A 24,805-nucleotide genomic window follows, 5' to 3' on the forward strand; every position below is an offset into this window, starting at 1 on the left:
AAAAGGTTCCATGGCCTCAGCCCAAGCTGGGGTCCCAGGGGAGGGTCCCTCCTCCCACTCCTTTATGAAGGAGGGTAGAGCTCCGATGCTGAGAATCCGTCCTCCCGTGCATTAGGGCTGCCCTGGCCCAGGGAATGACTAACAGCCGCCCCTCCCCGCCCCCCCGCCCCCCCATAGCGGGCAATCAGTGTGGGTCAGAATTTCTGCACTTTTCTGAAAGATGATCCTTGGCTTCCTCCTCAGAGCCTCACTCCCAGGGATATAGTTTATGCCTCTGGGATTGGAGTTCCTTGGAAACACAACCAGGAGTCTCAACACGGCATGGGTTTTATGTGGTCAGAGGCAGGCCAGGGGGTGGAGGCCGTGGGAAGGCATGGATCTCGGCTCCACATTGCTGCAATGGCCCCCTTCAGCCTAAAAGACCCTGAAATCCGTCTGTCAGGTGAGGGAGTCACTGGGGGTTTTAAGGGGCCCAACCCTACTCTTCAAGACCAGGCCTAAGCTCTCGTTGCAGAATCAGAGAAGTCGGAGGTCCAGGGGTTTGGTTCTGCCTCTGCACTTGCCCTGGGAGAGTCAGTCAGCTCCCCACTCGGGCCTCTGAAAGCGGGGAGATGGATGAATGGCCTTCAGTTTTGTGGTTCTACAGTTCCTGTATGTCTCCTACATCCCCTGCATGCTGAGGAAAACATCCCAATATGGAGCTGTCTCTGCTGGGCCACCTCATCTCCCAGGCCCATCACCAATGGTGATGCTTCCGGGTCTCATCAGGGGGCCAGAAGGAGAGGCGTAGACTCTGTGCAAGGGCTGTTGTCTGACCTCTGGGCTCCAGGGAGGGTGTAGCCGCCTCAGGACAGGAAAGAATGCCAGCAGTCCCTGAGGAGGGGCTGTCCAGAGCTGACAGCAGCCTCTTTCGGTGCCGTCAATAGGCTCCAGGGCCAAGTGGATTAACCGTCCTTCTCCCAAGCTCCCCACCCATGCCCCGGGAAGCCCCACACCACTGTGGCTCAGCTCCCACCTCCCAGACTGTGCCCCCAGCTTCTGAGCCCAATCCCAGCACAGAGCCCAGCCAGCTGGGCCCGCAGAGGTGAGTTAAACAGTGACAAAAGTGGCCTTGGGATTAGTGGTGACTGATGACCACCTCCTCTCCCTGGGCTCGGCGAGCACAGACCTCTTCTCTCCTCTCGAGCCGGCTGAAGAACGGTTGCCAAAGAGTTCCTGACAAGCACCCCTCTGGTATGTGGGCAGCGTTTCTGATTTCCCTCTAAAGGTCATCTTTCCACAGCTCCTCCCTTCCTGCCACCCCATCAGGAGTTGTTTATTTCACACAGCTAAATGCCATGGTCCTCCTCAGCTCCCTTGGCAGCAATCCATCAGAGCGCAGTCAACAAAGAGAGCAGGAGAAGGCAGCAACCCAAAGACAAAGTATGGTGCCCAGCCCAGTTCATAAGTGTGACTCTGATATGTCACAGATGTCCTAGATCATAGCCAGACTCCCTTCCTTGGCCATCAAAACTTGCCTTTTGGCTCCTGCAGGGTCCAGCAGATCTCCTCATCTAGCCAGGACACCGCTAGCCCAGCCTTTGGCTGCTCTAGAAAGGGACTCCAGATAACGCTAGAGAGACTCTGAGGCACTTATACTGCTTTGTGGATCACAGCATCTAAGGTGAGGGGAATGTGTGAAGTCCAAGGTTATGCGTAGGCACACCTTGTCCTCAGGTATGTCCATCACTTTAGTGACAAAATACTGTCACAAATGTTTTCTCTGTTTGATCCTGAATCACTGCCGCGGGAAAGGGAAGGACCGTGGAAGGAGGAGACAACTTGGAAAAGGGCACTATTAAGGAGCCAGGTCTTCTGGTCATGCATGACTGGGAGGAAAGTATATTTTAAGGACCTTCTGAAACCAAAGATTGGCCTTAGGGAAACCCATCCATCTGGGTCCAAAGTGTGAATCTGAAGAGGTGCCTGTCCCGGAGTGTCTAGGGCAGAAGGTGGAGGCAGGCGCTCTTTCCCAGCCGTCTCCCCGCAAAGCCAAGACTGCGGTACAGATGCCCTGGAAGAGGATAATCCGTGTATGCCTCACACAGGGTCGCAGCATTTCAGAGCCCAGCAATTCTAGATGCTGGCATGCTTTTGCAACTTGGTTAGGAGACACTATTCATTGAGACTTGGCTGGGAGACTCATTCTCCTCTGGCAACCTCTCCAAGGTTCTACATGTAGCGGGGAGAATAAACGCTAGAAAGGAGTGCTAACTAGATAAGTTGGCTTGCCTTATAAGCATCGTAGGAAGTACCCTTGTCAGGAAGACGCCCTTACGGAGACTTGGAGGCCTGCCAGTAACTGAGATCCTTCGGATCTCTACTCAGTTGGTGGCAAAGGAGGAAAACCAAGGGACCCTGCTTTGCCTCCAGGCCTTTCCCCACGCAAGTACTCAGGGAAGCCATGCATTTTTTAATGAGGCCAGTAACTGAATTTTAGCATCTCCTGTGATTTTAGGAAGAACGTCTGAACCGGTGTATTACACAGAACGATAATGAACACTTGCTGATTCCTAACCTCATGTCCAGGCACAAGCACTTTATGTGATGAACTCATTTAATGCTCACAGTGATCCTGTGAGGTGTGGACTCTTTTATCCTCATTCCACAGATGAGAAAACAGAGGCCCAGAGATTACATAGCCGTCTAGTGAGGCAGCCAGCAGGGGGCCTAGGAAGTCTGCCTCCAGGTCCTTCTACACAACCCCGGGGCTTGTACCACACCTGGAAATGTGGTCTGTGTCCCCGGAGTACACCTGTCTCTTCGTGGAGCCCTGACACAGGTAGGAGGCTCCTTTAACATCAAAGCCCTGGACCATGGATCCAGCCCCTGAACCCCCAAACTTGTGTGGCTTTCTGGATGACAGCTATTCTCATGCTGACACAGAATCCAGTGACCCCAACAAAGTTTCCTTACTGGCATCCCCTGCTCTGTCTCCTTTATCTCCTTTCTCTCCTTTTGGGCCTCGGTCACCTGAAACAGAGGAGAAAACTGGCATTAGAAATGGAAGGAAATCCTAATTATCATAATAAAAGGCTAATACGCAAATGGTTGTCATGCCATGACACCATAATGACCAATCAGCAAGGACCTGAGGCTGTGTGGTGCCTAGCTAGGCTGGGGGACCTCAGGCCACACCCGCACCCCGGTGCCGGGCCCAGGGGCCTCAGGCCATGCCCCCCACCGGGCAGGGCTTGACTTTGACGGGTGACCTGAGGCTGCACCCCCCCCCCCATCTGGCGGGGCTTGACGGGGGTGGGGCCGGCTGGGTCTGGGTCTCATGCGATTTCGAGCCACGTGCGGGTGGGCGGGGACTTGACTCTGGGTTCCTCGGCACACCCCAGACTCTGACAGGAGGGAGATTTTCATATACATTTTACTAATTTTCTTTCATCTCTTGACACTTCTATTAACCCCTAGAGTGCTGGGGAGCGCGATCGTGCTCCTCCTGTCTTTCGCCAAAAGTGCCGGGAGCGCTATCAAAGCTTCGAAATGGCGTCCAGTTCTAAGTCTGCTTTTAATGGTGATGATGATATTGCTAAATATGTCAATGTAGTAAAGGTTTCCTTAAGTTTTCGAATATGTAACTTCATTTACTTGCGATTCATAATTTTTTTCCTAAATTGCTGTAAAATCAGCAAAAATGCCTTGGCAATTTTAGCATAGTTCCTAGGATATTGGTTGGCACTCAAAGGGTTAAAGAGAAAGGGCAAATAGCAATATTAAAATATTTCCTCTAATTCATTCCCCTTTAATGTGCACAAAATTTCATGCACCAGGCCACTAGTAGTAAATAAAGTATTATCTGCAGGAGACATTTTTTTAAAAAAATATATTTTATTGATTTTTTTACAGAGAGGAAGGGAGAGAGATAGAGAGTCAGAAACATCGATGAGAGAGAAACATCGATCAGCCGCCTCCTGCACATCCCCCACCGGGGATGTGCCCGCAACCCAGGTACATGCCCTTGACCGGAATCGAACCTGGGACCTTTCAGTCTGCAGGCCGACGCTCTATCCACTGAGCCAAACCGGTTTCGGCCAGGAGACATTTTTAAAAATAGTTTTTTAATTGATTTCAGAGAGGAAGGGAGAGGAAGAGAGAGATAGAAACATCAATGATGAGAGAGAATCATTGAGTGGCTGCCTTCTATACACTCCCTACTGGGGATTAAGCCCACAATCTGGGCACATGCCCTGACCAGGAATCAAACCCATGACCTTCTGGTTCATAGGTGACCGTTGACGCTCAACCACTGAGCCACGCTGGCCAGGCTGCAGGAGACTTACTAACCCAAGACCAGGGAGAACCTCAGGCAGGAGCCAGCAGCCCCGAAGGGCAGGCCATGGCAGGAAGGAGCTACCTGCTCTGTCACCTGGGGAAGGAGAAGGCACCCAGCTGAGAAGTTTCATTTCCTCCTCATTAAAGCCTTGAACAACAGCACAGACTAAAGGAGTGCATGGTATTCAGCAGAAAGAAGACAAAGCAAAGACATTCCTATTAAACACTCAAGGTTTTCGAAGTCTACATCCAAGTTCACTCTAATAAGCAGAGGAAGAGAGGAGCGGGGAGGGTCTTCAGTGACAGAGAGAGAGACAGGCGTTCTGTGTGAGGCAGCTGTACTAGTGGGGGAGGCCAGAACACATGGAGGAGAGTTCCCAGGGAACTGTGGGATTCCCTTCCCAGAGTATGGTCTTTTCCCAGCTCGCATCTCACTCTACACAGAAGTAATGGGTCCTGACACCACTCGAGCAGGCGTTACAACGACCTGGCGATTCTATTCCAAGCACCTTCAGAAAGCTCTCCGCAGATTAAAGGCCCAGGGCATGATGTCTGGTGGAAATAAGCAAGCCAGCAAGTTCCAGGGGAGAACACCAAGGATGATCCAAGTTTTGAAAAAACCAAAGGCAACCATAAATGTAAATATAACTATGGATGTGTTTAGAAAAGGTCTGGCAGGATAGGCTCCAAACTGTTTATGGTGGTTATTCTACAGAGTAAGAGCTTAAGGGACCAAGGGTGGGGTGCTGACTTTTGACGTTATACTCCACACTTCTGTTTCGTTAGGTTTTTTCAATAAGGATGTTTTGTTGTGGTACTCTGTTTCGAAATCCATTTAAAAAATGTGGGTCATAAAAGGGAGGAAAACCTCAGCTTGTTTAATCACCAACCAGAAGGTAGAATAAAAGTTCCCAGGGATGGAAGATGAGGAGACCATCCTAGACTTGGGGTGGGGATGACTAACAGCACGTTTTTCTTAGATTTCATTTTAACAAGTGAGGAGGTCGAGCCTGGTCATCTTCTGCCACGATGCAGGGCTGGACACTCTTGAAATAAACGTGGAAAGACAGGGACTGGCTATAAAGTGGGCTCCCCTAACAACGAACAAGGTGCCTGTCAGTAGGAAGAAAAAATGAGAAGAAAGACTATTGGCAATGGAAAGCTGAGAACTGGTTCCAGTTTGACATATTTGGGGAATATAAAGACTATGGCGGACTGGGAGGAGGTGGCAGTACAGGAGAGCAGGTGGCAGTCCCGGGCCCCCTGCGGGCCCCTCTCCTGGCCAGGCTTCCTCCTAGCGGCAACCTCGTAGTAGAACTGCTGGTTCTCACGTGCATTTCGACAGCACTTCTGAGCTAACAAAGTGTGTTCCCACATATACATCCCATTGAATCCTCATGACAGCTCTGCGAAATATGGCATCCTGAGAGTCTAGGGTGGGGATGAAGACACAGATGTTGAACGATGAGATTAAGTGACTTGCTCAGGGTCACTCAGCTGGCCTGTGGCATAGCCAGAATTCAGAGCCAGTCCATCCGCTGTGATGCCCATGCTGGTGCCCACGGGCCAGCCGTGAGCGAGGGTGCTCTAGACTCATTATTACCTTTGATCCCACGCATGCCCATCACGCCTGTGGCTCCCGGCCTCCCGTCATCACCCTTGGGGCCGGGCAGTCCTGGGGTTCCTCTCTCCCCTGGTAGGCCTGGGGAGACAAGAGACAAGTTGGGGCCATTCGAGGTCACCGTCTGGCTCAGCAGTTGACTTCAACCATGAACCCTCCTATTGCCTCTGCTTCCAGATTCCTCTCAGGTAACCTAAAGGCAGTGTCCCAAAGGTCAGCATATGCCTGCCCCACTGACACCCTTTATCCAGGGAGGCTGGACACTTCCCCCCGAAAAATCCACTTCTCCTGAGTGGTGGTGGTGGTGGTGCCACCCGCATTGGAGATTTAGATTTGGCGACATTTTTTCTTTGAGCATTTTTTATGTGACAGGCGCTGTTCTGGATGCTTTGTATAAAGTATCCTATTTAACCCTCCCAATAAACTAGGGTAAGTATTATTTCACCTGCGCTACAAATGAGGAAAGTGCGGCCCAGAGAGACTGAGTAACCTGCCCACGGTCACACAGCAGCGTGTCAGAGGCTGGATCTGAGCTCTGGTCTTTCTGAACTAAAAGCTCAGCGTTAGTTGGCTCCGTCTCACACGGATGAAAGGGTTTACTGGAACTGAGGGTGGAGGAAGATGAAATAGCTCCCCACATGGGGAGCGTAGAGACAGGGATAGTAGGCTGAGGAGGAGGAAGAAAGTCAGCAAGGTCAGTAAATGGGATGATGGATGGCCTGTGACCAGATCAGGCCCTGGGGCTCCTGACCTGCCACCAGGGAGAGTCAGAATCAACAAACATTTTCACCCAGTGACAGCCCTGGGTCCCCAGTGGCCTGACCTTAGCCCACAGTTATCTCTGCAAAGCAGTGCAGCCTTAATTACTGATTAATTGTTCTTTGCTGCGTTGAATGTTAGTTTTCTTTGGGCTTTTTCTCTAACGTGAAGAAACCTGTCTCCCAGTAATGATTCCTCCAGTTTATGTCAAGCGGCTGGAGGAGGGCAGGTGGCCCATAGGGGTGGCAGGACCTCAGAGAAGGGCTTCATTTCTTTATCTCCTTCCTCACACGCTCTTCCCAGAGTCCAATGGCCCCGATGGCACAGAACGGTGAGTCTAGTGCAGGATGCGCCCAGGGATCCCCATCCGATCATTTACTAAAGCAGGAAAAGGGGTGCTGTTTTGAGTTTAGGGAGCTCCCCTGAGAGGGAGAGGCAGGGAATGAAAGCCGGGCCACGGGCTCTCCGTCCGCCAGCCTCTGCCTCCACTCCTGCTTGCAACCTCCTTAGGGATTTAGGAAGGAGATGGTTTGGAGGTACGTTTCCTGATAGAAATAAACAGATACCTGTCCCCTGAGAAGCTCTCCCCTTCCTTACATTGTTCAGAAGCCTTTTCACTCTGCTAGAAAAATGTTGCTCACAGTAGAGGCTCAGGAATGGACAGACTGGGATGCAAAGTTTGATAGAGTAACGGAACAGGAACCTCCAAGACAATGAGAGTAAGAAGATCATATGGCACATCCTCGAGTAATGTCGTTTCATTCAGTGTCGTTTCGTTATAACATCGATGAGATGCCACAGGAACTTAACTCATTTCTATCAGTTAGCCTAAGGTAAAATTGGTTCGTTACATGTTGCTTCACTTAAAATCACAGAACCCATCCATGAGGTTAAGTGTGGACTTACTGTACACTTCCCAGAAGGCAAAGAAGTACCCTTCCTACCAGCCACTGGGTCTCCGGGGCTGTCACCAGTGTGTGTGGCAGGACGGAGAGGTAGGAGAGGGGCAGGTGTTCATTGACGGGCTCAGTTTCAGCAGGAGGTGGGGACACCAGGGACTTGGTGATCCACTGAGGGGGGCACAGCATAACTGGAGGGCTGGTCTGGATCACAGAACACCCTCAATTCCTTCTGCAGGCCCTGGTCACACAGAGCCTGTCTCCTGGGGTGAAAAGTCATTTCAGGGAGCTGTGAGCCTCTCATGTACCCTTTTCCTTCAATTCCTGGTACTTTCTATGAAAAAGTATTTGCTCCATCCTATTGTTACACCCATAACCGGTCAGTCTCTTAACAGAGAGTTGATTGGGCACATGACCGACCCCAATGAGAAAACAGAGGGGCAGGAATGGATTGGCGGCCCCTTCCCTTCCTGGAATGCCCAGGTCCCTCCCAGGGGTTCCCCCATTACCTCGAAGTCCAGGTAATCCAGGGATTCCAGGCTCGCCTTCCTTCCCTTCATCGCCCTGATCACCTTTGGGGCCCGGTGGTCCTGAAAGGGTTACAAACAGCACCAAGATTAGAAGGTGCCTTTCTGGAACAGGACACCCAATGACTGGGGTCCATATAAGAAGAGAAAGCACAGGCAGACACCTGGGGAGAGGGTCACATGACGTTGGAGGCAGACATTGGAGGGATGTGTCTACAAGGGTTCTGGTAACACCAGAAGTTAGGAAGAGGCCGAGAAGGATCCCCGAGCTTTCGGAAGGACTGTGGCTCTGTGGGCCCCTTGATTTCAGACCTCTGGCCTCCAGGACAATGAGAGAAGACATTTCTGTTGTTTTAAGCTACCGAGTTTGCGGTACTTGGTTATGGCAGCTCCGGGAAACCAAAACATGTATGCTCACAGCATAGCAGTAAATGTCTTGCACAATAAATATTTGATGAATGAATGAGTTTATGAGATCAAAGGGTGTTAATACATACAAACCAACCAGGAGGCCAAGATCAAGATGTACTGACACATTCCAAAAGTTGGCACTGTCCTCAGACCCTAACCGAAGCAGACAGCTGTTTAATAATTCAATGGCACATGCACAGAGGAAACGTAACCAACAATTTAAAAATGCACGAGTTACACCAATCATCCGAGGACTGGCTTCTGGAGCCATCTTCCTCTTTTCTCTGAAGAAAAGCAAAGTCATACTGATCCCAGTTTTCAGGTGACAGAGTGGAGACACAGAACCTGTTTAGAACACAACTAAGACTGCAGAGGAGAGGAAAGACACACTGAAGAATCCAATCAGCTTCCCAACGCCCATCCCAGCGACCTCTGGCCAGGGCAAGGCTGAAGAAAGGAGACTGAGAGAGGTCCCTGGGTCTCTGTACTCCATGGGCTGCCACAGGGGTGGGCCGCCTGCCTGCCCCTGCCCCCAGCACACCCCACCCCTTTTCACTCTCCTCTGCCCTCTCCGCCCCTCCCCACATGGAAACCAGAGCTCCAGGAACTGAGCAGGTCAAGGATGCAATGGACCAGACACTCCAATTTGTTCTCTTCACTCTGATGAGTATGGATCTTCCTTAGAGTAATTCTCACGAAGGGAGGGCGCTGCCCAGCAGAATGGCCCTGATGGCAGGGCGTCAGGGTGGCAGAGTTCACTTGGGGTTGATTGTGGATATGGAGCATCTTGAGTTCCAGGTCCTGGTTCTAGAAAATCTAAATGAAAATTCCCTTCTTGGGCATTGGTAGCGATGCATAAGTGGATTACATGGCATCATGGATATAAAGGGACTTGGGAATCTTTGAGTGGCAAAGCCATCCTGACAATCTGTACCCCATTTTCCGTAGCGTTTCATCGGAATGATTCTAAGATGACTGCGTGTGAAGACCCTAACCTGCATCTGAACTCACCCTGCCAAGCTTGGCTGGGTCACTCAGACAGTCAGGTCTGAAAACATTCTTCACATGGACATAATTTTTTAAAATACTTTTTTGTTGATTTCAGAGAGGAAGGGAGAGGGAGCAAGAGATAGAAACATCAATGATGAGAGGGAATCATTGATTGGCTGCCTCCTGCATGCCACCACCACCCCCCCCCCGCCCCACTGGGGATTGAGGCCACAACCTGGGCATGTGCCCTTGACTGAAATTGAACCCTGACCTTCTGGTTCATAGGTCGACGCTCAACCACTGAGCCACATTGGCTGGGCTGCACATAATTTTTAAGACACAAATAATGGGTTCGTGAGGGTCTGTATTAGAGATGAATTGGGAAGAAGTTGGGGTGGACAGTAAAGATGGGTAACGACTTCCAAACCGTAGTCACTTCCTTAGGTGATTGGCCCAGCAGACTCAGAGGAACCTAAAATGTGACCAGTCTGAGTCTCGGGGGCCAGGCTACTTAGAGTTCTGCTGATCAAGTGTTTCTTCAAATCATTGCTGCCCATGCGTAATGTACTCCTGGGATCTGACGTTTTATCATTTTCTCAGGAATCCAGGCTAAAAGTCTCGAGCTTGCTTTGTTACTCATCCCTTTGCTCTGCCTTCCTTGCTGTTACTCTTCAAGGCTCCTCATTGAGGAGACTCCCGTGTCGGGTCTGTCTCCTTCCTCACCAGTACCAAGCTCATCGGGGTCCTCATGGCCTTGCTCCCAGCCATTTGAGAGACCCCCTTGTCTCCCCTTTCTCTCTGCAACCCTGTCCATGCTCATTCTGTTAATTAATCTCATCAGAATCAAAGGGACTCGGTGCCCTTGGGCCCCCCTCTCTCAGAGACCCCTCCAGGTCACTCCCAACGGGTCCGTGCTTCTGCACACCTACAGGCTGATGCTTCTTGCACCTCAGCAAAAGCGTTCTTCTCATGGTGCCCCGCCCCCCCGCCCGCCCCAATCCCTTCCTTTCTAAGAGTCCTGTCCCTCAGCCCTGGAGCTCACCTTCCTGCACACCCTTCTGAGCTCTTCGGACACCAGAGCTGAGCGCCCACATTTCAGAGCTGGAAAGAGCCTCAGGCATTACTGTGCACAAACTCCCCATGGGGGGCACCCCGGAGCATGGTCAGGTCACTCTGTGCCCAGCCACTCACCTCCAACTGTGGTCCCCAGAGAGGACAGGCCTCTCTGAAAGGCTAGAGCTCCCCTCTCTGTGGCCCTGTGTCTCACACAGCACCTGGCACACACTAGGAACTCTAAGAATGACTTCTGGGCAGTCACAGAAGCCGTTTTGGTAGCCATGGTCCCAGCGGTACCCAGATTCGCTTTTTAACTTCTCATCTTTTCTACCCCTGGAGCAGGTGGGAGCATGGAGGTGGGCTGGGATAAGAAGGAATGGGGTCTATTTCTCCTTAGCCATGAAAACAGCCCCACAGCCACTGTGTTTTGGTCTGGTGTGCCAGCTTTTTCCTGCCCGCTTCCTTGGAGGGGCCTGAGGAGTAGGACACCTGTGCGTGGGTCCCCTCTCAGAGCCTGCCCACCAGTCTAGCCCACTCCCCCGACCCCACTGCCCCCAGGCCGTGCTGCCCTTGCCCGGCTGCCTGAGAGCCACTCCAGCTGGAAGCATCTCCAGAACAAAACAAAGTGTACGTGACCCAGCATTTGGGAGAAACACCAGGATTCTTCTGGGAACCAGCCCACAGGGAGGGAAAGGCAGTCCGTTCTCCCTTCCCAAATCCTGGAACTGGCGATGGGGTGGGGGACTCGCGTGTGCCGGAATTTGGACAGCGACCTGCCAAGAACAAGTTCTCATGACAGCTGATAAAGTGGGCCCGAGGCCAGCACAGCAGTGACCCAAATCATAATGTAAACACCACCCCAGAGCCACGCTAATTCCGGGGCAGCTGACGGGGTGGAGCTCCTCCACTAGTTACTCTACTCCCACGTCCCTGATGTCACTGGGCACTGCATTCTCCGCGCTATCACCTGCACACTTGCGAGCTCTCTCACTTCCCTCATTCCCGGCCTCCTCTCAGCACCCTGAGCACGCAGACGGGGCAGAACTGTCAACCCCATTTCACCACCGAGGAGACTTGAACCCAGAAGTGCGGGCGGTCCTGCAAGGCCAGCTCTCCTAAGGGAAAAGGGGGTGTTGGGCGGGGCTGGGTGCAACCGCTAATTTTCACAGCATGGTCTCCGGTTCCGACCTAGCAGAGCCAGATTCAAAGGGTGAAATAACAGAGTCACACAGCCCTCCCAGGGAGCCACTGCCCAGGCCCTGCTTCCCAGTCCTGAGTGGAGGAGAAACACTATTTCCATGTTGCTCTGATCAGAGATAAGCAACACCTCCAACACATCCCTGCTCACTCAAGGCCAAAGCCCGATGTCCAAGCCTGGAATCCAAGGCTCCACAACATTTCCACGTTCCTTTATAAACATTTTTGAACTGGACTCTCTACTCTAGTAGATGGTGTTTTTCCTTGAAAAAAGCAGCCTGCAGATAGATTAGCTTTGCCAACTTGTTTTTATGAATCAAGAGATGTGTTTTCTAGTCCCAGTGGGGCCACTGCCTCTGGATTTGACTTGGGCAAGTTATTCCCCACCCCACCACCTCACCTCCCCACCCCCCACCACCAGCCTCAGGCAAGAGGAGTGGTCTATGTGATTTCAGGGACCTAGTGTCACTCTAATGTTATTCGATTCTGTAAAAGGACCATCTAGCAGAGCCATCTGAATGTGGCTGGAGGGCTATGCCTTCAGGCCTTTGCTCTTGCCTTTCCCCTCCTGGTGTGCCTCCCCTCTCTGGTTACCTTCCCCCCCATCCTGATATGCCTCTTCTCTCTGATCATCTAAGCTCTCCGCTGTTCTCAAAGCCACAGACAGATTTCAACAGACCTGATGAATGCTGGAAACCATAAGCAGAAAACAAAGTACGGCTGTGAATGTACACAAAAGACACACTGGAGACGAAATTTATGGAAAACTGTATAACAAAGCGAGAGAATGAAAACCATTTGGGGTCAAGCTCAAGAATAACATAAATAAGCTCGTATTTGAAAAATATACATAGCAGAATATTTGTGGATTCTGGGCCAGGAAGGACAAAGTGTGTGTGTGAGTGAGTGTGTGTGTGTGTGTGAATGTGTGTGTGTGTGTGAATGTGTGTGTGTGTGAGTGTGAGTGTGTGTGTGTGTGAATGTGTGAGTGTGAGTGTGTGTGTGTGTGTGAATGTGTGTGTGTGAGAGTGTGAGTGTGTGTGAGTGTGTGTGTGTGTGTGTGAATGTGTGTGTGAGTGTGAGTGTGTGTGTGTGTGTGTGTGTGTGTGTGAGAGTGTGAGTGTGTGTGAGTGTGTGTGTGTGTGTGTGAATGTGTGTGTGAGTGTGAGTGTGTGTGTGTGTGTGAATGTGTGTGTGTGAGAGTGTGAGTGTGTGTGAGTGTGTGTGTGTGTGTGTGAATGTGTGTGTGAGTGTGAGTGTGTGTGTGTGTGTGTGTGTGTGTGTGTGAGAGTGTGAGTGTGTGTGAGTGTGTGTGTGTGTGTGAATGTGTGTGTGAGTGTGAGTGTGTGTGTGTGTGTGTGTGTGTGTGTGTGTGTGTGTGAGCGTGTGCCAACTAAGAGGGACTGGACAAAGCGAGGGCAGGAAGGCCACGCTAGACTAGACAGCAGTCTAGAAATGCACGGCAGCCTTCCTGATAAAGCATCCCTTACCCGAAAGCCTGGGGAGTTTTGTCTTGTTAAAGTTGAAAGGGACTTACATTTGGATGAGCCCGACAGCATCCTCTTTACCGGTACCAATGGGGTCCCAAGCAGCCATGAGAGAGGGAAATGGGAAAGGGGGACAGCAGATGCAGTGGTGATCCTGAGAGCCAGAGGGCTGAGTGGTGAGCACCTCTGAAGAGCCAGCAGCCCATCAGGAATGCAAAGCATGAAGACTGGGAGGCAGGCCTGGGCAGGGCCGAGATGAAACTTGGTTCAGGAGAACCGAGTGTGAAACTTACTTTAAGAACCAAAGAAAGACTACTTGGAGGATTTCACTGGAAGAGCGTTGGCAAATGAATGACCTAGAGCCGTTTTAGTTGGAGCCAAGGAGAGTGGACTTGGAAAGTAAAGAACCAGGGTGTAAGATATTCAGAAAGGCACAGGAGGGTGCACCAGAATGTCTGTTGACTGGGAGGGGACGGAAAGGGGGAGAGCCTGGGAGGGACTGTCTCCCAAGTATAGGAATAGAGTCCAGGGGACCATGCTCCCTTCTCTCCACCGGGAAAGCAGGATGGTCAGTGACAAGAATATGGTTTCTGAGTCAGAACAACCCACGTTCAGACCTTGGCTTTGCCACTTGCCAATTGCTTAATAAACAGTGGGGACGTTATTAAAATGTATCATCTATAAAATAAGGACAATAATAACTTTTTGTACAATGAGAGGATGAATGGTCTTTAATGTCCTGGAAAATTGATTTAGAGAATTAATGAGAATTTAGAGAATTAATGTTGACAAAATGTCTGGTGCATAGTGGGTCATGATTCGGTGTAGCTTCTATTATTACTAAGTACCTGCTAAGGGCAGGGGAGGTCAAGGAAAAGAGAAGACAGGAAAAGCTAAGATCCCCATGGTGTGGGTTTGAAAGAAGAAATTCTACCTCTAGTCCTCCTTTGACTTCTGAGAGGTGAAACCCACAATGACCCAAGACAAGAAACCCAATCCTCTGATTGCCCAGGTTTGCAATTGACTGGTTGTTCCACAAACATGGATTGAGTCCCAGTGACATGAATTGCCCTTTTGGACCCTGGGGGAAGCAGGAATGAACAGATGGGGTGGACGGTGGTGTAGCAGAACCAGCACTGGGCGTTGGGCTAAAAGTCCTGGCTTGGACATTAAACCGTACACTTAAAGCGGGTGAATCTCACAGCATTTAAATTATGCCTTATTAAAGCTGTTGAAAACAAAAGCCCTGGTTCGGATCATTACCAGCTGTGTAGCCCTAAGTCAATCAGCAATTTCCTCCTGGAGCCTCCGTTGTTTTTCTGCAGGAATCCTACCCCGCCCTCAATAATGAAACCTGCCTCCCCCAACCTCGCAGCTCGTCATGGGGATCCGCTTTAAAACAACATAAACAATGTGCCACCAACCATTCTGTAGATGGAAAGTCCTATGCAAATGGGAGGCCCCATCATTACTATTTTCTGCTCTGATAAATGTAGACGCTCTGAGGAGGGAGGCTTGGGTGAGCTGGAGAGAGCAGTGAGGCTCTTGGAAGAGGTGGGTTGGAGTGAGGTCTGGAGAATTTGGAGGAGAAGGAGGAAGAAGAGGAGGAAGGAGGCATTGCGGTAGGGGGCACAGCTGGAGTAAAGCCAGGGCCGTGGGAAAGGCGGGCTGTGTCTCTGGGCCAGTGACAAGATGCGTCCCACTGGACTGGATGCTTCACACAGGACAGGGGGTGCAAGCTGGCCGCCCATGGACCATATATGGCCCCCAGATGTGTTGCACTTGGCTCACAGTGTGAAACAATTAAAAATTTCTAGAACATTCCATGTTTCTGTTTTCTCTTGAAAAAAAATGGGAAGCCCTTGTCAGCCAGCCTGGCCCAAACGGGCTGGACCTGCCAGAGCCCCTACTACTCCCCCGACACTGAGGTCACTTTACTTACTGGCATCCACTGGCCCCTGCAGACAACTGTATTTGCAACCCCTGCATTAGGGGAACAGTTGGAGGAGAAGGCAGGGACGATAGGCTGGAGACAGGTATGCAATGCAAAGCTCACCACCTGTGGGACCAGGAAGGCCTGGTCTAAATCCTGGCACGGTCACCTCCTCGCCTGCAGCTGTGAGCAACTTTCTGAATCTCAGTGCACTTGTGGTTTGTAAAAGACATGAATGAGATACTCGTGGCACCATACCTGACATAGGTGGTGTTGGATAATGAACTGGGCAGACCTTGGGGATCCATGGTGAGTTCTGAGCGGGGGGTGATGCAGGAAAAGTGCATTTCATAAACGCTGCTCCGACAGTGATATGCAGGGTGGACAGAAACAGGAAGGCATGGGAGAGAGGGGGGTAGGGGCCCCCAGCAAGTGTACAGATGCAGGCCTGCACATTCTTTTGCCATTATACTTAAGAGGTATAAATGAAGCTGACAGGTTGTTAAATAAAACATGTTCTTCTACCTGGATGAATACAGGAGGAGGCAAAAGTAGGTTTACAGTAGTTTGTATGGAAATAACACAGTAATTAATAAATAATACCAGAATAAACTCTGTACTCACAACTGTAAACTTACTTGGCCCCGCCCTGAATTGCTTGTTATAAAGTCTGGAAGGCCAGGTTCAAATTTGGAATTCCAACTCCTTGTAGCTCTACCCATTGGAACACCGTGACATGGGAGGAGCACCTCTCTCTTCCCAGCCTGAGCCTGCAGCCTGACCCCCATCCCCAAACTCTTGGTGGTCCCAGCTGGCGCATCCACGCTCTGACGACCCAGTTCCCCATTAGCCACCCTTGGCCATTCTCATGCCCAGGGGAGTGGACACTGAGAGCAACACTCTCTGAGGGAGGCGGTGCACAGGCACAGGTACAGGCCTGGAAATGGACATAGGCCATTTGGGCAGAAATTCCCAGGGTCCTGTAGGGCCATGGTCGGCAAACTACGGCTCGCGAGCCACATGCGGCTCTTTGGCCCCTTGAGTGTGGCTCTTCCTAAGCCTTAGGAGTACCCTAATTAAGTTAATAACAATGTACCTACCTATATAGTTTAAGTTTAAAAAATTTGGCTCTCAAAAGAAATTTCAATCGTACTGTTGATAATTGGCTCTGTTGTCTAATGAGTTTGCCGACCACTGCTGTTGGGCAAAAGACTTCATCAAGGAGGCCTGGTCTCCCAATGTCAAGCCACCTTGCGAGGGGGGGCAGGTGGGGACGTGGAGGGGGGTTGGGGGGTGGTGGTGGTGGTGGGGGAGTGCCCAGGGAGAAGGCCCGAGCAGGGGGGCCCAGGCTGCACGGAGGGCTCCTTACCTTTGGCGAGGGAGATGTTCCTCAGAGCGATGGAGTGCTCCCAGTCCTTGAGGCGCAGGTCCTCCGTGATGGTGTTGAGCACGGCCAGCTCCTGCTTGAGCTGCAGCTCCATGCCCACGTGCGCCAGGCGCATGCGGCGCGTGTCCTCGCTGGCGTTGCTCACCAGCACCTGCAGGTCCTGCAGCCGCGTGCCGTGGAGGGCCACGTCGTAGGACAGGCTGTAGTTGAGGCCGCGCAGCGCGCCGCCCACGTCGGCCAGCTCCTCGCCCAGGACGCCCACCCTGCGCGCCAGCCCGTCGAGCAGGCCGGCGTGGCGCCGCAGCAGCAGCTGGCTCTGGTTGCTCTCTACCTGCAGCTGGTAGAGCTCCAGCTGCGCGGAGTCGCTCTGCTGGCCTGTGCGGTCGCGCAGCAGGGCCACCGCCTGCTCGGTCTGAACCGCCTGCGCCTGCAGCCCCCACAGCGCGCCCTCCAGCCGCTGCACAGCGCCCGCCAGAGCCAGGAGCGAGTCCGACTGGTTCTGGAGCACGTCCTGCACCTTCCACACCTGCTCCGTCAGGTCCACCTGCAGCGGAGCCTGCAGGAGCCGCAGCTGCAAGTCCCTGAAGCTCTCGTTCAGCCGGTTCACGTTGAGAGTCAGCACCTTCAGGTCATCTGGGGAGCTCCGAGGCCTGGACACTGAGAATGAGGAGGGCGAGACATGAGTGCCACGGGGCAGGTCCGGCCAAACCCTGGCATGCAAGAGGTGCTCTTGCATTCCGGGTTGAACGGCAAGCAGAGGTGGCTGTGGCTGAGTGCCTTAAATAGAAACCAGACACTGTGCTCAGCCAATGGCCCCCACACTTGTCTGCCCATTAGGATCACCTGGCCAGGTGTCCCACCTTCAGACCCTGTGATTGAAGTAGTCTGGGTGTGACCTGGGCTTTGGAATGTTTAAGAGGCCAGAGGTAATGCCAAGGTGCAGGCTAGTTTGGGCACCACTGTGCTCACTGAACCATATGCATGAGGTTGATCCCTGTGGAACGGTCATTTCTCTGTGTTGAAGATGCTCAGGTATCAGCAGTGTCACGCGGCTAAGCCCACGATCCTGTGTGTTGTTATCCTCTCAAGTTGAGGAGGCGGGTACCATTCTTGTCCTCTTTCACGATGAGGGCTCTTACAGGGACCCAAGGTAGCCCAGCTAGGAAGTCGTGGAGCCAGACAGCTTGCTTGCTCCAGAACCTGGGTGCTCCCCCACAAGCCTGCTCCAGCATTGCCTGCAGGAACCACGCCCGCAGCAGACTCAGCCAGGCTCTGGGCAACAGTTCATTTCCCGGCTCCTGAGTTCAGGGTCCCTTTCCCTCTGGCTCATCTCCTGCAGCAAGGGCTCCTCTGGGCGGGTACACACGCTTTTATGTTAACACCCGCCCTTCTCTGCCTCCTCTGATCCTTCTGGATTCAGGCAAACACCTCATGTCAGTGACTTCCTACTATTCCTCGTGGAGAGGTTCCTTCTCTTGGTTGTAAGCAGCTATTTCACCATCTAAGGGGAGGGGTGTGCATCTTAAGCATTAAAATCTGGCATCCGGTGTCTCCCGGAAGCTCATGGGCTGCACTGGCTCGGGTGCACTGGCCCTGAGATGTCTAGGGATCCTCGCTGTCTGTTTGCTGTGTGCCGTCCACAGCCATCTCCCTCTCTGGTCTGCGCGCTAGAGAAATGACAACCAGAGCAGGAGGTGGGGCAGATGAGGCACAGAGGGAGTACTGCCTTGGAAGTCTTAGAATAGAGAGAGCTGGGGAACTTGGTATACAGTTTGTTAAAACAGTGAGAACATTCTGATAGAATAGCATTCTTCCAGAACCTCAGGGTGGGAGGGGAGAAGATTGGCTGTGAGGGTGCGTGGGCCGCGTGCAGACCAGCTGTGGCAATCCTTCTGCGAGGCTTCTGGAAGCACAAACATTCACCGTGGCCCCTCTGGAGGAGATAAGCCACTTCGGGTTAGATTCAGGGCCTCATTGGGCCCGATGCGGCCTCAGAGCCCCACTGCAACTTCTCTCTCTCCAAGATCACGCTGTCAAGTGGTCACCCAGCCTGTGCTTACAACCATCTCTCCACCTTTAGTTGGTTCAATTAGAACATTCTGCATTCTGTTCAGACTTGAAATTTGCCTCCCTATGGTTTCTGTCTACTAATCCTGCCTTCTGGGGTCAGGTAGAGCTGGTGAAAAATTTCCCCCATCATTTTGTTATGTGATAAGTTTCTGGTTTAAAACTGCAAGTTTCTACAATGTTCTCTCGTGATGAGATCCTACGCGTCCATACATCCTGGCTGTTCTCTTCTGCACATACTCCAGTATGTCACTATCCCCATATAAAAGGTGGCGCTTGATCTACATGTGGTTTTCCAAGATGTAGACAGATTGGGCAAAATATGATAGAAGGATCAGCTCCTTCATTATGGACACGGTACTTCTATTAATGTGGCCAAAACTGAGCTCTGTTTAGCTTCATCTGGGTTTTTCAGACTTTCACCATTGGATTTGGATCTATGCAGTCTTTGGGGACAATTTTCCCCAATTTACAGATGAAGAAACTGAGGCCAGGAGAGTATATGTGATCTGTCCAATGGCCTGTTTTCTGACTCCTAGTTCAGTGATTCCCTCCACTGCTCTGCCACTCTGGAAACTTAACCAGAGAGTTGTCAGTATAAATAAAGGTTCTGGGGAAATGGATCCATGCCTCAATCGCAACCCAAGTAACCACAGGAACTGTCTGCTTAAGAAATCATCATAGGCCCGGGTTCAATTTTTTTTGTTTGTTAATCCTCACCCTATAATGCCTCACCTGAAGATATTTTTCCATTGATTTTTTGGGGAGAGTAGGAGAGAGAGGGGCAGAAACATTGATGTATCTGCTTACAACCAAGAGAAGGAACCTCTCCATGAGGAATAGTAGGGAGTCACTGACATGAGGTGTTTGCCTGAAGAGGGAAACATGGGATTCAGAAGAAGGATCAGAAAATGCAGAGAAGGGAGGGTGTTAAGAGAGAAACATCGATGTGAGAGAAACACATCGATTGGTTACCTCCTGCACGAGCCCTGACAAGGGCCCCGGGCCAGGGAGGAGCCTGCAACCAAGGTATGTGCCCTTTACTGGAATCGAACCCGGGACCCTTTGGTCCCCAGGCTGGCACTCTATCCACTGAGCCAAACCGGCTAGGGCCCAGGGTTCAATTTTAAAGCTGGTGTGTCTGTCCAGTATTTGACTCAGATTGGTTGATAAATATTAGCAAGAGGACAGTTGGAAAACAGCAAGTCTGATATTGTGTCAGTCTCTGCTCACAATGTCCCTGGAGTTCGAAGAGAAACGGCAGTGGATCAGAACTAGTGAGAATACTCTGAGTTTCTGTAATTCTGGTTTTCAAATGGGATTGTGAGTGACTGAGGTAACAGTGCAACCTACTTGAGTTAAGTCACAGGATTGATTTAAGACTCCATTTCCCCAGGCCAAGCAGAGGCACCACCATGAAGTAGACAATTTCACTTACTCTAACTCTCGCTCCACCAGCCCCTCCTTCCCTCTTCAGGTGGTCCCCACACCCGACTGGTACCCTGTTCCCTAGGAGGCCCCTGGCCTTGCCCATTGGCCCCTTCCTCGGAGAACCTACCAGCTCTAGGGCCCTTCTCTCTGTCCAGGAAACTGGACTGAAACTTGCCTGTATGGTGATGGCTGACAATCAGCCACCCCTCCCTAGAGAGTTTGTTTGGATCTTTCATTATTGTTTATTGCACAACCAATATAAACATGAATCCAAATAAAAGAAATAAAATAATTCTTCTACAATCCCACACTCTCCAACAAAGCACTCTGGTTTCTTTCTGTCTTCATTTTTTTTTTTTTTTAAGATTTTTAAAATTGATTTTTAGAGAGAGAGAGGGAGAGGGAGAGAAAATAGAGAAACATTGATTGGCTGCCTCTAGTACACGCCCCCATCCCCCCCGCCCCCCCCCCCCCCACCGGGAACAATGCCCAACCAACTGAGCCACACCAGCCAGGGCCTGTTTTCACTTTCTAGTTCCATCCATATGCAGACCCAATCTTTACAATTTGATTTTCAGGGGTTTTTTGTGTGTGTTTTTTTTTTAACCTAATATGATTATTTCATAAGCATTTTTCCACCCTTTTCTCTGCCTTTTATAATTTTGATGACTGCAGGAGAGTCTATCTAGGGCAGTGATGGTGAACCTATGACACGCGTGTCAGAGGTGACACGCGAACTCATTTTTCTTTGTTAAATGGCATTTAAATATATAAAATAAATATCAAAAATATAAGTCTTTGTTTTACTATGGTTGCAAATATCAAAAAATTTCTATATGTGACATGGCACCAGAGTTAAGTTAGGGTTTTTCAAAATGCTGACACGCCAAGCTCAAAAGGTTCGCCATCACTGACCTAGGGGATGTGTTGTAAATTACCCAGTCTCTTACTATTGAATATTTTTTTTTATCATGGAAAAGACATGCAGAAAGGTCTCTCCTTCTTTTGAAAAATTTCCTAGCAATAAATTCCCAGAAGTTGGAGCTACTGATCTACTAACAAAAGGTATAGACATTTTTTATGACTCAAAAATTCCAGCCAAAGCACTTCCCAAAAGTTATACCTACATGATAGAAGTTATGTGTACATTATAGATTTTTAAATGTTCCTGTTTCAGTGAAACCTCACTGCACTGAGATTACAGTTTTCATATTGTGAATTTTACATATATGAAACGGTGCCTTGTTATTTTTTTGTAAGTGTATGTGCATTTTGGAAGTGGCCTTTTCAAGGCAATGCATTAGCTCAAAGGAATGAGATAGACGTTTTATTTATTTATTTATTTTTTCAAAATATATTTTTATTGACTTCAGAGAGGAAGGAAGAGGAAGAGAGAGATTGAAACATCAATGATGAGAGCGAATCATTGATTGTCTGCCTCCTGCATGCCCCCTACTGGGGATTGAGCCTGGAATTAAACCCAGGACCCTTCAGTCTGCAGGCTGATGCTCTATCTACTGAGCCAAACTGGCTAGGGTGACATTTTAGGTGTGGAGAGAGGCTACAGTGTTTGAACAGGTTCAAGCCTTGGACTAATGAGAGGGCACAGTCCTCTCATGGCCACATGCAAGTCCCAGCTTGGAGGGCAAAGACCTCCCACACAATTATAGCCAACAGCTCTAGTTGTAAGCTTGACCTATGGTCCGAACACGTGGCCCCACGTGCCTGAGTGATGTGGGCTTGATAGAGTTTAGGTGCATGTAATTGAGTAGGATCCAAACCCACGAGAATGTTGTAAACATTTTGACCACACCCTTACTTTGCCTCCAGGAATCTGGCTATAAAATAAAGACATGGCTTGTAGTCAGTGGTGCTGTCTCTCCATCCGGGAGCAGCGTCCCACCCAGACCCAGCTTTCTTCTCTTGTCTTTCTTTTCTCAATCCTTCACCGCCCCCTCTCAGGGTCACTGAACCTGGCTGAGCTAGTGCGGCACGTTAGGCACCCAACGTGGGGCTGAGGATGCCATGGCCGTTCCAGCTCACCACAGTGACATTTTAGGTACCCTGGCTAATCATAACAGAAATCATCTGGAGGGGTAAATACTCTTTGGGCATCAAATCCTGTTGTATAAGCCCAGAGCAACCTCCCTTTTGGGGGATCACTTACCCCAGAAATGAATGATCTCCTTCTAACAGTCACAGTCTGTTCTCAGCCCACATCACCACACCACCCACCATCTTCCCCCGTTTAATTTCTTCCAGATGCTTGCTGTTCTCAACAGGGAACAATTCTTTTTGAGTGTGACTCTCTTAATTCATGTTTATGCAAACACTCCATTTATCTCTCTGCCTCGTGTATTTATTTTTAATGTGCTTTAATTATTCTTCAACTTTTATGCTTTCACAAAGGGGAAAATAAATCAGAAACTGACAATACTTACTGGCATTTCTTGAGTCCTTACCATTGTGCCAGGCACTGTCCTAAGTGCTTTCCTTATTCATACACTTAATCCCATAACCACCCTATGAAATAAGTGTTATTATTATCCTCATATTCCAAATGAGGAAACTGAGGCACACAGAGGTTAAGTAAGTCACAAGGTCACACAGCCAGTGGTTGGAGGAGATTGACCAAGCCCGGGCAGTTTGGTTCCAGAGCTCCCAGCTCTTAACCACTATGGGATACTATTAAGAGGATAGAAGGCACAGAACAAACTTTTTAAGAGACACACAAATATCTAATGAAGGTAGTGAGTTCCCCATCATAAGCTTAAGCTGGAGTCAGGCTGCTTGGCAGGAATCACATACAGATTCAAATTTGGATTCTGATTCAGTATTAATTGCTGACTATTAAATAATATATCTAATCTAATAGTAATTAGATAACAATCTAATGCAAATTGACGGTACCTTCGCTACAACCCCAAGCCACGCCCACCAGCCCATCAGAGAGACTATATGCAAATTAACCCAACCAAGATGGTGGCCGGGAGCCATGGAGCTGGAGTAAGCAGGAGGCTTGGTTGCCCCAGTGATGGAGGAAGCCAAGCTTCCTGCCTGCCCTGGCTGGCTCTGGCCTCTGCTGAAGGCAACAGAGTTTCAATTATAGAAGATAAATAAACCCCAGATACCTGCTTCCAGCCAGCCTCCACTGGGAGCTTGGGTGGCTGGAGGTCATGGCCAGCCTGAAAACAGCCATCAGCCCCTCACCCAGACTGGCCAGGCACCCCAGTGGGGACCCCCACCCTGAAGGGGCTGTGGCCAGCCTGAAAACAGCCCTCAGTCCCTCACCCAGGCTGGCCAAGCACCCTGGGGGGACCACTAACCTGAAGGGGCTGTGTCCAGCCTGCAAACAGCCATCAGCCCTTCACCCAGTCTGGCCATACTCTCATGGGGTGAGAGTCCCCACTGGGGGCCTTGGCCAGCCTGAAAACATCCGGGATACCCTTCAGGGCAAACCAGCCAGCCCCCATCCATGCACCAGGCCTCTATCCTATATAGTAAAAGGGTAATATGCAAACTGACCCTAACAGCAGAAAGACTGGGAATGACTGGTCACTATGACACACACTGACCACCAGGGGGCAGACGCTCAATGCAGGAGCTGCCCCCTAGTGGTCAGTGTGCTCCCACAGGGAGAGCTCTGCTCAGTCACAAGCCAAGCTGATGGCTGCCAGTACAGCGGTGGTGGTGGGAGCCTCTCCCGCCTCCTCAGCAGCGCTAAGGATATCCTACTGCAGCTTAGGCCTGCTCCCCGCTGGCAAGTGGGCATCCCCTGAGGGCTCCCAGGCTGCCAGAGGAATGTCTGATTGCCAGCTTAGGCCCAGTCCCCCGGGGAGCAGGCCTAAGCCAGCAGGTGGTCATCCCCCGAGGGGTCCCAAACTGCAAGAGGGCACAGGCCGGCTGAGGGACCCCCCCCCCCCAGTGCACAAATTTTTGTGCACCGGGCCTCTAGTTAATATATCATTTGTAATAATATATGAGTAATGTGTTAATGTCAGCCTCCGGCCATGCCCTGGGCTAAGTGGCTTGTACACACATATCTCCAGCAGTCTTTTCATATGCAAGCCATCGCCTTCCCACCCACACCCTGGTGCCCAGTCAACTTCCTCTTCCGTAATTGTCCTTTATGTTCTTGAAAAAAAGAAATGATCATGGGCTGGTTAAGTCAAGGTGCTCCAGATGTGACTGACCAGAGGGGCTATCTTCCCTAAACACACCGGGCACACCCACAGGCCAGCGAGGCAGATCTGCGTGTGGGCGGGGAGGAAGAAAGCAAAGTGTTCTGTTTGATGTTTAGTGACATAACTCTGGGGCATTGGTGTTAATAACCCTTTATATTTGTATAAAACTTCACATCTATTGCTTCACTTTTCAACGTAACTAACCTTGGGAGGTCGGCAGGGCAAGTACATACTCATAATCTCATTTAAGGATGAAAATATTGCTCAGCGAAGTCAAGAGATGGGCCAGAAGCATGAAATAAGGATGAATTGGGTCATCCGTCCCTTAATCCATTCACATGCCAACCTCCAAAATTTATATGTGGACGCAGGGCAGGAGATGACATTTATTAAGCCCCTACTGCATGCCAAACTCAGTCCCAGTTTCTTAGTAGAAGTTGCCTCATTTCCTCTTCCCAACCACCTGGTGAAGTGGGCATTATTAAGCCCATTTCCAGATGGAAAAGCTAAAGTAGGTGGCAGAGCATGAAAGCGGG

The 24,805-nt window shown here is 50.5% G+C and overlaps 1 protein-coding gene across 2 annotated transcripts in view; it reads right to left on the reverse strand.

Annotated features, from left to right (window-relative positions):
- SCARA5 (scavenger receptor class A member 5) overlaps nucleotides 1-24,805 on the reverse strand; it is a 112,079-nt gene that overhangs the window by 21,446 nt on the left and 65,828 nt on the right. For both annotated transcript variants that reach the window (XM_059697553.1, XM_059697552.1), the window contains exons 4-7: nucleotides 16,570-17,244; nucleotides 8,109-8,189; nucleotides 5,924-6,022; nucleotides 2,956-3,012 (exon numbers count right to left, since the gene is read on the reverse strand). In XM_059697553.1, the coding sequence (XP_059553536.1) occupies nucleotides 2,956-3,012; nucleotides 5,924-6,022; nucleotides 8,109-8,189; nucleotides 16,570-17,244 (912 nt within the window). The remainder of the gene's footprint in view (nucleotides 1-2,955; nucleotides 3,013-5,923; nucleotides 6,023-8,108; nucleotides 8,190-16,569; nucleotides 17,245-24,805) is intronic.

This window comes from Myotis daubentonii, chromosome 5 (assembly GCF_963259705.1).
Source record: "Myotis daubentonii chromosome 5, mMyoDau2.1, whole genome shotgun sequence".
In the NCBI taxonomy this organism is placed as follows: Eukaryota; Metazoa; Chordata; class Mammalia; order Chiroptera; family Vespertilionidae; genus Myotis; species Myotis daubentonii.